Source organism: Arvicanthis niloticus, chromosome X, assembly GCF_011762505.2.
Source record: "Arvicanthis niloticus isolate mArvNil1 chromosome X, mArvNil1.pat.X, whole genome shotgun sequence".
NCBI lineage: Eukaryota > Metazoa > Chordata > Mammalia > Rodentia > Muridae > Arvicanthis > Arvicanthis niloticus.
This window is the reverse complement of record NC_047679.1, coordinates 51,266,064-51,279,673: the sequence shown is the minus strand read 5'-3', so window position 1 is coordinate 51,279,673 and position 13,610 is coordinate 51,266,064. Positions and strand designations below refer to the sequence as shown.

General features: G+C 35.3%; 1 protein-coding gene across 3 annotated transcripts in view; it reads left to right on the top strand.

The window, feature by feature from the left end:
- Eda2r (ectodysplasin A2 receptor) overlaps window positions 1-13,404 on the top strand; it is a 35,554-nt gene extending 22,150 nt beyond the window's left edge. Inside the window, exons 4-8 of one of the 3 annotated variants that reach the window (XM_034486335.2) lie at window positions 4,675-4,853; window positions 5,373-5,458; window positions 6,982-7,146; window positions 10,127-10,530; window positions 11,936-13,404. In XM_034486335.2, the coding sequence (XP_034342226.1) occupies window positions 4,675-4,853; window positions 5,373-5,458; window positions 6,982-7,146; window positions 10,127-10,509 (813 nt within the window). In that variant the 3' untranslated portion in view covers window positions 10,510-10,530; window positions 11,936-13,404. The remainder of the gene's footprint in view (window positions 1-4,674; window positions 4,854-5,372; window positions 5,459-6,981; window positions 7,147-10,126; window positions 10,531-11,935) is intronic. The other 2 variants (XM_034486337.2, XM_076918189.1) reach the window with 2 other exon arrangements.
- Window positions 13,405-13,610: the final 206 nt, after the last annotated feature.

Here is a 13,610-nt window from a genome sequence, read left to right as displayed (position 1 = left end):
GCTTTATATGCTACCAGTTTTGATCATTTCTTTCTGATTAAAAAGTTCTAGTAGCTACTATTTTATAGTGTGTCTACTGGGCAACACAGGAGTTTTCTCTTGCCTGAAGAATATTTTTGTTTTCCCTTTTATTTTTAAGTTGAAGAATATTAGAATGTGCACTTGGCAGTCATGTACTCTCAATATTTTAAAAATATGACTTAAGAGAACTTTCAAAGTTTCAGACAAAAACTCACTGTCATTTCAGTGATTGTTGTTTTAGAGTTAATGTCATACTTTCCTGAATATTTTCAAAACTGACCTTTGCCAAGAAGTATTATTATATACACATACAATATACATAATTTCCAGTTTTGTTATATATATATACACATATACATATACACGTGTGTATATATGATATACATCACATATACATATACACATGTGTGTATATATGATATATATGTATATGTATATGTATATGTATATGTATGTATATATATGTATATATACATATGTATATATGTATATGTATATATATGTATATATACATATGTATATATGTATATGTATATATGTATATACATATATGTATATATATGTATATATACATGTGCATGTATATGTATATATATGTATATACATATATGTATATGTATATATATGTATATATGTATACATATATGTATATGTATGTATATATGTATATATATGTGTGTATATGTATATATGTATACATATATATGTATATGTATGTATATATGTATATATATGTGTATATGTATATATATGTATACATATATATGATATATATATATATATAAAAACACATGTATGTATGTTTATGTATATGTGATATATATCCATATATACATACACACATTTGTGTGCACATGTATATGTGTGTGACTGAGTGTATGGGGATTTCATGTAATATATATGTGTGGGGTATATAAATACATGTGTGTAGTGAGGTGTTTTTCAACCCATACCCGTTTCCAAAAATAACAACTTTGAGACTCAAATATATTTACAAATACTTAGACCATATAGCTATGCATGTTCCTCTAACTAGCTCATGAGTTAATGCCTCATTTATTTGAATCTAAGTTCTTCCACATTGCTGAATACCTGTATCCTGGTTCCGTGAGTCTCCTCTTTCATATCCCAGGGTGCATTCTCCCCTTTCTCTCTATCCCAGAACTCAATCACTCTACCGGATGTCCTACCTTCTATTTCCTGCCTAAGGTTATAGACAAATCAGTATTTTATTCATAGCCCTGAATCTGTACACTACACAAGAGATTCTTTCTATATATTTATGTATTTGTTTTAACTTATTTTATGTTGTTAATTGGATATCATATTTGGTGATATTTTTTCCAAATCTATGAAAATTTTAGCCTTTGTTTCTCTGACTCTTTCTTGACACACATTTTCTTTGTTTTGATTTTATGTGATTTTGGTAGTTTTATTTCTTGATCTGTTATATTAGCCCCAAAATTCTCCAGTCATTTTCTTGTTTTTGTCTATTGTAGTCTAATTGTCCTGCTATTTGAACTGTAATCTTTCTATTGTTTTATCTTCAGGTTCAGTGATTTTTCTAATTTTCTAGTAATCAGCAAAGCCAGTCAATTTTGTTCATTTATTCAGTTATTTTTATAACTTCTATTTGGCTCTTAACAACAATTTCTTTGAGCTGAATATGGTTACTTTCAGCTCTGATACCAGCATTCTGAAACAAAGTGATTTCCAGCTTGAAGCCAGATTGGGCTACATGATGAGTTCCAGGCCAAATCGTGCTATAGAGACAATATCTTTAAAAAACCAAATTTGCCTAAAACTTTTCATTAATTTGCTTTTAAATTTTAATTTTATCTCATATTTAAATGTATTTTATAGTTGTTTGTCCATGCAATTTTTGGATGCTTTAAAATCCTTGTTAAGTAATTTCAATAATAGATTCATCTAGCTGGTGGTATCTGTTGATTTCCTTTTTTTCATTAATCTGATTTTCTTGGTTCTTATTATCATGGGTGTTTCATTATGTCTGATGATGTGTTTCATTGTGTCTAGTAATTTTTTCAGGAGACTCAGAGTTCCTAAAATCTTTCATTTAGCAGGCTGCATTAACACAAGCATTCTGGCCTTCTTTGTTGATGTCACTTTGAAAGAATAATTTTCTGTATCCCTGGTGCATTATTTGGTCTATATTATGTTTTAGTACTACTGGATCTTACATTACTCTGCTAGACTATTTGATATTTGGAAAGATGTTTCTTGAGAAATTTTTCTATTTATCTCATGTAAAGTAAAGAAGTCTCTGAGTTTTAGAGATTAAGAAAATTTCTATGACTATAGATGTTGTAGGATACTAGCTGCCTATATACACTCAACCATACAGCCTTATGTAGTAATATTCTTAGTCCCACAAGATTAAGAGGCTAATTGAACTGGGTACTTGTATCAATATCCCTGTTGCTCATGTCTCCTAAAACATAGTATCTCTGTGCACGTTGAAGTCTAATGAGCTAGTCAACTCCGATGATGCAAAAAATTTCTCACCTTTAAAATAGGGATGATAATGCAATCTTAGACGTTTTTATAGTGAATAAAAATGTATAAAAGTCCCTGACACCAGGGATTTTTTACTCTGATACTTTTAATCATTTAGTCATAATACCCATGGCAGAACCATAATTTATATATTAGTTTCTCAATAAATATTATATAAATTAATCAGTAAAATCAAGGAAAATTCTGAACAATCAGTAAAATTGTTATTTGATTATCAGTGAGTAGTGACTAATTTCTATCATTGTTTCTCTAGTGAGTGAGTTAATAATCAAATCAGATATTTGTTGGTCACTCCCACAAGCTTTGGGCCACCATTGCCTTAGCATATCTCATAGGTAGGAAACTGTTTTAGATTAAAGACTTTGTACCTGGGTTGATGCTTATATTTCTCCTTTGGTAGTATACAGAGAACCTTCTGATAGCAAGAACATTAGTCATTATGGGTGAAGGCTCTCCATACACACCAGCTAGAGTTCTCAGTGTTTACTAATTTGTGTAGGTGTTGTCTTCAGAAAGTGGGCCTTTTCATCGGTTTGTAGAAAAAAACCTATAGTCTTGGTCACAGCCTGTGTTGTTTGGGGGTTCCCATGGAACCCCTTTTAATTCAATTAAATATAACCCAGAGAAAGCTATTGGAGGCTTACTCTGGTAACAAGAGATGTCCAGTTGGGGGATCTGTCTCCCCCATTATTTGGCTAATTTATTTAGATTGCCTTCATGTGTAGATATATTTTAAGAAACTTCTACTGTATAAAGTTTCCAATCTACAGTCAAATGACTCTTAATTTTAGTTGCTTCTTCCCATCTTCTTCCCTTCATCTTTCTCTCCCCTCCTCCACCCTACTTGATCTTCTCCAATACCCTGGCCAGTTCATCCATAACTATATATTCTATTTTTTCTTTCTATGCATCTGCTTCTTAGATTATAGCTTGATTATAATTGGCTTAGCAGCCAAAATCCACATATTAGCAAATGAATATCATATTGGTCCTTCTGGATTTGAGTTCCATTACTCAGGATGATTTGTTCTGATTCCATCCATTTACCCACCCATACATTTTTAACAGGTGAGTAATGCTCCATTGTAAAAATGTACTACATTTTCTTTATCCATTCATCTGTTGAAGGACATCTAAGTGATTTCCAATCTCTGGCTATTATTAATAGAGCAGCAATGAACATTGTTGAACAAGTGTCTCTATGGGAAGATAAACCATCCTTTGAATATATCCCCAAGAGTGGTATAGCTAAATCTTGACGTAGATTGATTTCCATCTTTCTAAGGAACCACCACACTGATTTCTATAGTAAGAGAGCTAAAATTATGTTTGCAGAACTTTTATTCTAATCCCTTCAAGTGTTCAGTTCTCTTATGCACAGAAAGAATGGGTTTGAGGTAATAACCCTAGTATCATCGAACTGATATCAGACCTGAAGCAAAAGTCAGACAGATCCCTTTTCTGTTGGATATTAAAACATTTTTAAAATGACCTAGTATAAGAAGTAATTTTTCATCAATACCTAACATATACTAAGATGTGTTTTACCTGTGAAAGTTTTAGTTAAAACAGTAGGTACTAACTATTCTTTTATATCAGATATTTGCTAGTATGCACCCTTTGAGATACTATAAAATTGGGCTTTCTTGTATGCTTTATACTTAATAACAATCAGTTGTCATGTATGGCCTGTGCCATATGATGAAAATGAAGTGTATTATTTCTTGGGGACAAAATGTTCTCTTTTACCTGGTGTTTCTATCATGCAAGCACAAAATGAAACCTATCATGTATGGGATTAGATGCCCCATTGTGGCTAATATAGGCCCCAACCCTCATTAAGTCTCTAATAGGCAGAGTGTGATTAAGAAATAAACTAAAATTTGGAGGTTTTTTTCCCTTAGTGTAATCTTGTTTATTTTGATTGATGCACTTAGCTTTACTTCATTTTATGTCACTATTCTATTTAGTTACATTTCAATTTTCAGTGCTGGTAAATGTATGTAATGACAAGTTTAGGGAAACTTGTAGTTTGAAAAATAGTGTCTTACAGTATATTCACTTGAGTCATAACATTCTTTCCCTAAACTCTTATGAACACCTTCTATATTTCAGGATTGTGGTTATGGAGAAGGTGGAGATGCACACTGCATAGCCTGCCCTCCCCGAAAGTATAAAAGCACTTGGGGACATCACAGATGTCAGACATGCATCACTTGTGCTGTCATCAATAGGGTCCAGAAGGCCAACTGCACAAATACCTCTAATGCTATCTGTGGAGACTGTCTGCCCAGGTAAGCCTACTAAACTGTATATGTCCTTCTGAAAAATTTTAACATTCTTTGATGCCCTTTATTATCCTATCTCTTAGACCCTAGTGAAAGTATTCTAAGGATCAGTTTCATGCTCTTGTTAAGCTTCATGAATGAGGAATCTGTATCTTTCTAACTAGATATATCTATACACAGTATCCAGGAATTTTCAAACACAGATGAGCACCTAGAAGCTTTTTAATCATGCTGATATTCTGCCTAAAATTTAAAGTAAATATCATGTTAGGTAGATTACACAGGAATCATGAAGAAGTTGGCATCATATAACTGCTTGTCTGTCTCATGACTAGCTCCCCTTTGAGCTATAGGATATGGATAATCAGGAAGAAGATGGACTGAATCGCACTTGGCAGAGATCTCACGAGGGTAGGCACTCTCATAAAGAAAAGACTCATAGACATTTCCTATCATCTCAGGAAGGGCTGTTGCAAGTCAATTGGTGTTTCACCACTCTGCCATTCCTTTCTGCTCTGATCACAGGTTCTACCGAAAGACACGCATTGGAGGCCTGCAGGACCAAGAATGCATCCCATGTACAAAGCAGACTCCTTCTTCTGAGGTTCAGTGTGTGTATCTATTTTTTCCTCTCTTCTTCCCCAAACCTCTGTTAGTCAACAAAATCAGTAAACTTCTTTATCTTTGTTGAAGGAAAACAATCCTTTGCACTCGTTCCTTTGGCATATTGAACAGAGGCAGTTGCCTATAATTAAATCCTAACTTTTTAGCATTCAGAATCATTGGACCTCATTTCCTTTGTGTTAAAAAAATGTATCTAATGAGAAAACATTTGTATTCATACTTTGTGAGCTACCTGGCTGGGTTTGATTGATTAAGGAATGATACAATGTATTTTAAAAATAACATTTCTACACTTAATTGCTATTAGAGTCGATATTGCTATTAGAGTCAATATATATAGCATATGGAAATCCTTAGGTCTTAGACTACATTAGAAGCTGAAAAAAGGGCTAGAACCTAGTTTCTGCGTGTGTCAATAGACATTTACTTATTTGTCTGATGTTCTAAATTGTTGCCTACCTTCTCACATACTCTTTAAATTATTGGTGTTTTCCTAAAAATCATGACATATAAAACAGTCACTGAAAATAAATATAACTATAAAAGATAAAATCCTATATTATCTGAGATTCTTGGATAATTAATCCCCAAATTTTGTATATTTCCTTCAGACCTTTTAAAACAATAGGCATAATAAGCTTCCCTTTAGATCCTTTCTGAGTCTTCTGTCCTTACCTCCACAGAAGCAAATACTTTTCTTAAATTTTTAGAAGATTTTTGCTAGGCTATCCTGTGGCTAAAAAGAAAACAAATCCCATGCTTCTTTTCATAAGACAAAGGCTTTCTTCCATCATGGTCCTATGATTGCTAGGCCAGGTAGTATCCAGTTCCTTATTACAGAAAAGAAATGGTTAAGATGTATCAGCTCTTAACTGACTCAGTCTGAAGGTGACACACATTGTTTCTACTCAAAGTACATTGGTATTTTGTATATGTTGATGGCTTTACTGTAAGGGTGCATATAGTGTGGTAAATTCATTGGCTTATTTCTCTGCCTTATTCTCCACTGCTATTTAAATGATTGTATTACTTCACCTATATTCATATAAGAGACAATATTTGCTATTACTTTGTGTTTTACAACATTTTCTATAAAGGTCATAAGCTATCCTTTCTTCACTTTGTTTTTCTCCACTGGGTTATTTATATTAATCAATGAAAGGTCTTTTATGACATCTTAGAAAATCACGATGTACTTATCCAGTGTTCACTGATGACCATTTTAATCGGGTAATATTTGTTTTTGGGTTACATTACAAAACATAGCATGAGTGAAACACAATATGGTTAATTTGGTTAATGATGCTAATTTATACTATCCTGCAGCATATGATCTCTGCTTCATTTTATTATAATTTTACTTATTCTCAAATATGAAGATAGGAAACCTGATGCAGATGGCCTAAAGGAGAAGATGTGGCCTACAGAACTTTAGGGCCCTTGTCAGAATGACAGTTAACTGCCTACGTTGACTGACCTTACTCATTGTTTTCTTGTTGTTGTTCCACAGGTACCTTCCAGTTGAGCTTAGTGAAGGTAGATGCACACACTGTTCCCCCTAAGGAAGCCACACTTGTTGCACTGGTGGGGAGTCTGCTAGTGGTATTTGCCCTGGCCTTCCTTGGACTCTTCTTCCTCTATTGTAAGCAGATCTTCAGCAGACATTGTCAGTGTAGTAAGTATGTTTATTTAACATTTCACATGAATCAGAAGTAAGACACTCTTTCTTTCTTTCTTTCTTTCTTTCTTTCTTTCTTTCTTTCTTTGGTACAAGAAGAATTTTTCTGAGACTGCATGATAATAGGCCTTACCTGACACATTGAAAATCCCAGCAATGATGCTCTGTTGCCCCATGGGAACTATCTGGGATGCTATAAAAAAAATATAGGAAGTCAAAAGGATTAGAGTCTACCTAGAAGTTGAATGGACAAGTTTATTAGGTATTTAGGCTTTATGGAGCATTTTCCTTTATGGGAAATCACGTGATAGAGGAAACTCAAGACTGAACATTCAACTCTATTATTAAATCATAGTCTAACTCAAATTATCTAGATTCTTTGGTTTACTTATTTTTAATCTTCAAAGTGATAGATGGGATTAGATATATTATTTCTTTTATATATGTTTACATGTATTATATATATACTAATATAGTATTAGTATATATATATATGTACATATATACAAATAGATTCTGAAACATTAGAGTTGAAGAGGATTTAGCTATACCTACATTAATAATAAATGCTGTCAATATAGTAATTTCCCAATGTAGGATAACTGAAACCATTGTGTTTAGTCAAAATTCTTATACTTTTCTACCCTCCAAAATGCTGCTGTCCAAGGAGATCTGTCCAAAGCCATGTGAAATGGCTATATAGTGAAAATAAAGATATCTGATCATGTTTAAAGTGTTGATAATACTTTTACTTGCTTTCAACTTTATCTACCAGCCAATAATGTAAGACAGAAAGTACAGTTCATTAAGAGGCAAATATGGAAGTGGTGGGATCATCAAGACTAACAAAGTCGTTAGAATTCCAGACAAGAATATCAGTGTCCAATGCAGCTTCAGTGCAATTAAGAGATCTGTGAACTAAACAGGGAGAGCAACAACAACAAAACAACAACAACAAAAACTACCTCAGACTAACAAGTAGATCTGTGTTAGTAAAGGAAAGGATACAGTTTACCAGATACAAGGACTCACAAGATTCCTTAACTTAATGGATACTGTGACTGAAGTAACACTGTTTATTTTAGCTTCACTCTATGCTGGAAAAAATCCTTCTTAGATAGAGCTTGCTTAGTCAGTTTTGATCTAGAGCCTCCCAATAGTTTATTTGTGTGTATTCTGTTTAAACAAAGATGAATCTAGCATTTCATGAGGTGTAGTATTCCCACTTCTGATCCTAAATGACTCTTCTTCAACTCTGCTTCAACTTCCTTAGGAGTAATCTGGTAGCTCAGACAGTCAAGATAATTGTAGACCACAGTATGTTTGTTTTATTAACCATACAGACTTTGCAAGGTATTGTGTGAAATAAGAACTCTTACCGGATCCTGGATCAAGGGTAATGAAATGTCTAGGTCCAAGAATGTTAATGTGATGAAACATCTGAGAACTGCCTGGCTCCATATTCCTTCTTTGGGAGAGGACAAATGAGGAACTCTCTCTAGCCTTAAGATATTATTGTAGTCCCCTCCCTGGAGCATGAGGACAGATAGCTTCCCATTGATTTTCATATGAGAAAGATATTTATTAGTATTCATTGACTTACACTTGCTAGGGCTGTGTAGTTGAAGATCAAGTTGGTGTGATCTAAATCTAATGTAGATGCAGAAAAAAGGAATGAGACTGTGGCATACTAGTAAGACCATCTCCTAGCTAATCAAGACTCCACTACTCAGTTCCTCCTCGTTGTTAGCACTGCAAATCCTTCCACATTTCCAAAGAATACATAACACTCTGACTTTGTATGAAATTTTATGAACTCACAAATAATTTGAACAAACAGAAGAACCATATCCACAGTGGAGAAATCATGAATACACAGTTTGTAACCTCATATTGAATCAGACTCATGTGGGAGAATGTGTTACTTATCATTGTTCTAGCAAATTGTCACATATTTAATGGCATATCTCAGTTATCATATTCCAGATGTTTAACAGGCTTCCCTGGGTCTTCATAAGACCTAAATCTAGAAATTGGCAGGACTGTGTTTCTTTCTGTACACTCTATGGGAGTTTGTTTCCTCATGAATATATGAGACTGAAGGTATATTTTTTGTTGAAGGTCATTTACAGTTTCTAAAGCAGTGGTTCTCAACCTGTGGGTTTTACCACTTTGGGGGTCAAATGACCTTTTCACAGGGGTTACATAGGACCATCAGAAAACATCGGTATTTATGTTATGACTCAACAGTAGCAAAATTACATTTATGACAAAACAGTGAGAATAATTTTATGGTTGGGGTCACCACAACATGAGGAACTGTATTAAAGGGTCGCAGCATTAGGAAGGCTGAGAAGCACTGCTCTAGGGGAGGGGACAATCATCTCCTTTGGCTCATAGCTCTCTTCTACTTCTAAAACTAGGGATGGTATATTGATTTTGTTTTATGCCACATCTTTCTAGTGTCATTTCTGCCTTTTAAATATTCTAAGGATACATCTAGAAACTAGAAAAATGCAACTAAATTAAAATATTTATAATTAAGCATGGAATAAAAAATACCATGATTTAGTTTTGGAGGTGTATGAACCCATATGCATAATTCAAGATAATCTTCCTATTTTAACATGACTACCATAATTCTGCCTGGTTCCTTTGCCATATTTCATAATATCCATAGATCATGAAAGAATGGCACATGTTAAAATCTCATTTTTGCAAAGCATTTATCTCTATCTGAATGCATTTGTCTTTCCTAATCCATCATCTAGCAGACTTAATGTGATAACTCAATGAAAATATGTTTCTGAAATGTGTCATTTTAGCCACTTTTAGGTAATCTGGTCCTCCAGGAGAGGAAGAGAAATTCTGGCTCCTAGATCCCCTCACCCCTTCCCTATTTTGTGCTTATTAAGAGGTAACTTGTTGAAAAGATACCCTGACTTTGGGTAATGACTCAGTGGCTTTCTGCTTCGAGTTGCAGGAGGTTCATTGCAATATGAGGCTGAAAAGGCCGTGGAAGAGGATTCTCTTTTCCCCATGCCACCTGGCCAAGAGACCAGTCCTGAATTTCCAGCGAATGAGAACATCTTTGAGATCAAGCCACTTAACTCCATCCTAGATGATGACTGCAGCTCCACTCGCGGCTTCCCCACTCAGGAGTCCTTTACCATGGCTTCCTGCGCCTCAGAGAGCCATTCTCAATGGGTCCATACCCCCATTGAATGTACAGAGCTGGACCTGCAAAAGTTTTCCAGCTCTGTCCCCTCTACTGGAGCTGAAACCTTGAGAGAGAACACAGCCGAATACTCAGGAGACAGGCTGGAGCTCTATGTACCTTTTGAAGTTCCAAGCCTTTAACTACCATGGTGAGCTAGAAAGGTATGGCTAAAGGACCAGAAGGTGCGGGCCACCTTCATGAAATTTCCAATCCAGGTTCTGTTGTTCCATATGAATTGGATGGAAGAATAGCGGGAAACTAGGACCAATAGAGGTTGGAGAGGCAACACTTTGGGCACTAAACTTTTGAACTAAGTTTACATTGGACTTCTAGGACAACAATTGTCTCGAGACCAGGCAGGTTGACATGAGGCCAATTTCTTCATCCAGACCCCACTATCAACCGGTCATATTCAATTTTCTCTTTCGTGTTTATAAGCAGCACAAGCCTGTAGAGATATGTGGCACCATATTCAGAGACATACCAATTCCTGAATAGCTGTATACACGTGTGCAAATCGTTTTACTTCTTTCAGACACAGAGCCTTCAGCTCATAAGTTTTCTTGAGGTTTGAATGAAAGTGTATGCAAGTGCCCTTCATAGTGTCTGCATGGTAGGCCTTTTTTTTTTCCTTTTCCTGTGCTCAGTCACAAATTAGAAATTCCTTTTCTATCGGCTACATTTTATTCTGAACTTCATAACTTCATCCCTCTGTGGTAGGCAAATAAGAAGTACGTTAATCTCACTTTAAACAAGCAGGAATGGAGCAACAGAGATAAAAAGTGATTTGCTTAAAATCACAGAACAGCCCAATCTCAGAAATAGACTAGAACTCACGATTAGCAGTCCCATTGTAGAACTGATTCAACCCCATCACTGAATTTGAAATATATCTGTCTGTATCTCAATATATGTCTCATATACATATATGTGTGTATGTACATACATACACATATATGGTGAAATATCTTTGAGGAAAAAGGAACACATATAAAGCCTGAAAGTATTTCATAATTGTATTCTTAATACAATCTGTCATATGTGGTCAAGTGTGAAAATTTTCACTTATGGTATTATGTCAAGTTGTATAAAGTTTTGAGCAGTTTGGGATTTGAATCTTTTAATTTTGGATTGAGGATGCCCAATCTATTTCTTCATTTAAAAAGTATGTAGTTGTTGTTCATATATTGCAGTGAACAAGAGCTCACAACTGTAGAAAGCACAAATGTATCTCATACTCACTTATGGGTTCTGGTTCTGTTCTGACTCATCTGCCTTGTTTGAGAACTGAAGACAACATCTGTCTGAAAAGCACCGCCTTTCTTAATTTATTTTTTTTTATTTTTATTTTTTGTATATGGTGCTTATAACATAATCCATTTTTAAAAAAAAAAAATTACTAGTTTGGAATAGGACAGATTTGTCATCTCTATAGCCAGGTGATACATTTCTGCTATTGTGTCCTAAATCTTTGCTCATCTAACCAGTAACCTTTAGAGAAAAGGAAGAAGAGGGTGGTGTTGAGCTTGCATCATGGGATTCTAACTTGCTCTGCTCTTTTTCTAGGTCTCTTTCACTCTTGGCAACCTTGCCAGTGCTTGTTGCTGGACTTTCCTGCTCTTTTATTCAACAACAGTAGCAGGAGCCTGGGATGTATGTCCCACAATAACCAGCATTCAAAAATGGAGCATACAGAGCCACATGCTGCCGGAGGATTAATTCCCCAATGACTGACCTTGAACACTTTTTGTTTTCTTATTCCAGTCTGGGGATCCAGATTCCATAGCCATGGGACTGCTGTGCCTGTTCTTTCTCTTTAATTATAGAAGTAAGGGGAATAACAATGAATGAGGTAGAATTTGCCTGCCTGTATATGTTTCCTGCCTATATTTTTGACAAGTAGGCCTAAAAAAAGGAGTATACAGAACTATGTTGACATCTGCCTATCACTTTGAAGAGAATATGAAATGCGTCCCCTTTTAGCTTTCTGCTTTGACTCCCCCCGCCCAACCCCTACACACACACACACACACACAAACACATACACAGAGTAAGGGGATATTGAGGAAGATATGGGGAGGCCTGAAGCCTGAATTTTACAATTCATTTCCTAGACTTCCATAGCTATGATAGCTATCAAGCCAGTGTATTTCTTAGACTCTTCATTCTCAGAGACAGGCTACCAGTACTCTCTGGTGGGGATTCAAATCTATGTCTTCTATATTTTTTTTTAAATTCTTGCTTCCTAGACGTCTTTTCATTTTTATTACTCTAATATTCTTTTACCTTTTAACCCTTCCAGTCAGGTCCTGACTATCAAGTTTCTGAGGTGCAGGAGTAGTGCCCTGTAGAGCTACGGGGACCATTGGTGCTTTCTTGGCATAGAGAATAGTCAGTCTATTTCTCTTAAGCCTGAACCTCCAGTTTTACATGCTTCTCAGCATGAATTGAAATGTTTTTCCTCATATTTTTTTTTTTTTTTGTGGAATATGTCAGATGAGACCTCAGGACTTAGATGTGACTATCATGTATTGGCTTTAGGTATCCTTGTATGTACAAAATGAGCCACAAGGATTGATGCCTATTCCCTCACAGTGGTTCAGGTTTCAATGAAGAAAAGCAGTCAAATGAGTAAAGCAACTGAACCTTTTTGCTTGGGAATAATATATACTATCCTGGATGCTGGTGTGACTTAGCATATTAGAAACAAACTAAAGATACACACAATTATTCTGGTTCAAAGATGTAGTAAAGATGCACTAAACCTGTGGGTGCTGCACTTTACATTATTCACATTATAGTTGTCTCCGTGACTCATACAAACTTTGATATAGGCAGTGCAGGGATTGCTCAGTGCAATAGGAGTGCATAGAAAGGCTAGAATGCTTTCAGTCATATCTCTTCATTTGACACTTACTGCTGACTCTTAAAAGGTAGACACACAGGGCATGGCTGCATACAAACATCCTCCAATATCAAGCTGGCAGAAGCAAGAGTAATAGACTTTGGAAGCAAGCTTGCCTTGCATTGTAAGACTCTTTCTCAAAAATACAAGGGATGGCAACTTAGATAGTGTTGAAGCACTTGCATTTAGCATGAACAGGGTCTCATATTCCATCCTAGCATTGTAGAAGAAAGAGAAGGGTGGAGAAAGGGGAAAAGAAGGGAAGTAAAAAAGGAAATAAAACATTTCCAACACTAAAAAATGTACCAGATCCCATAGTGCTGCTGAGGCTGTAGT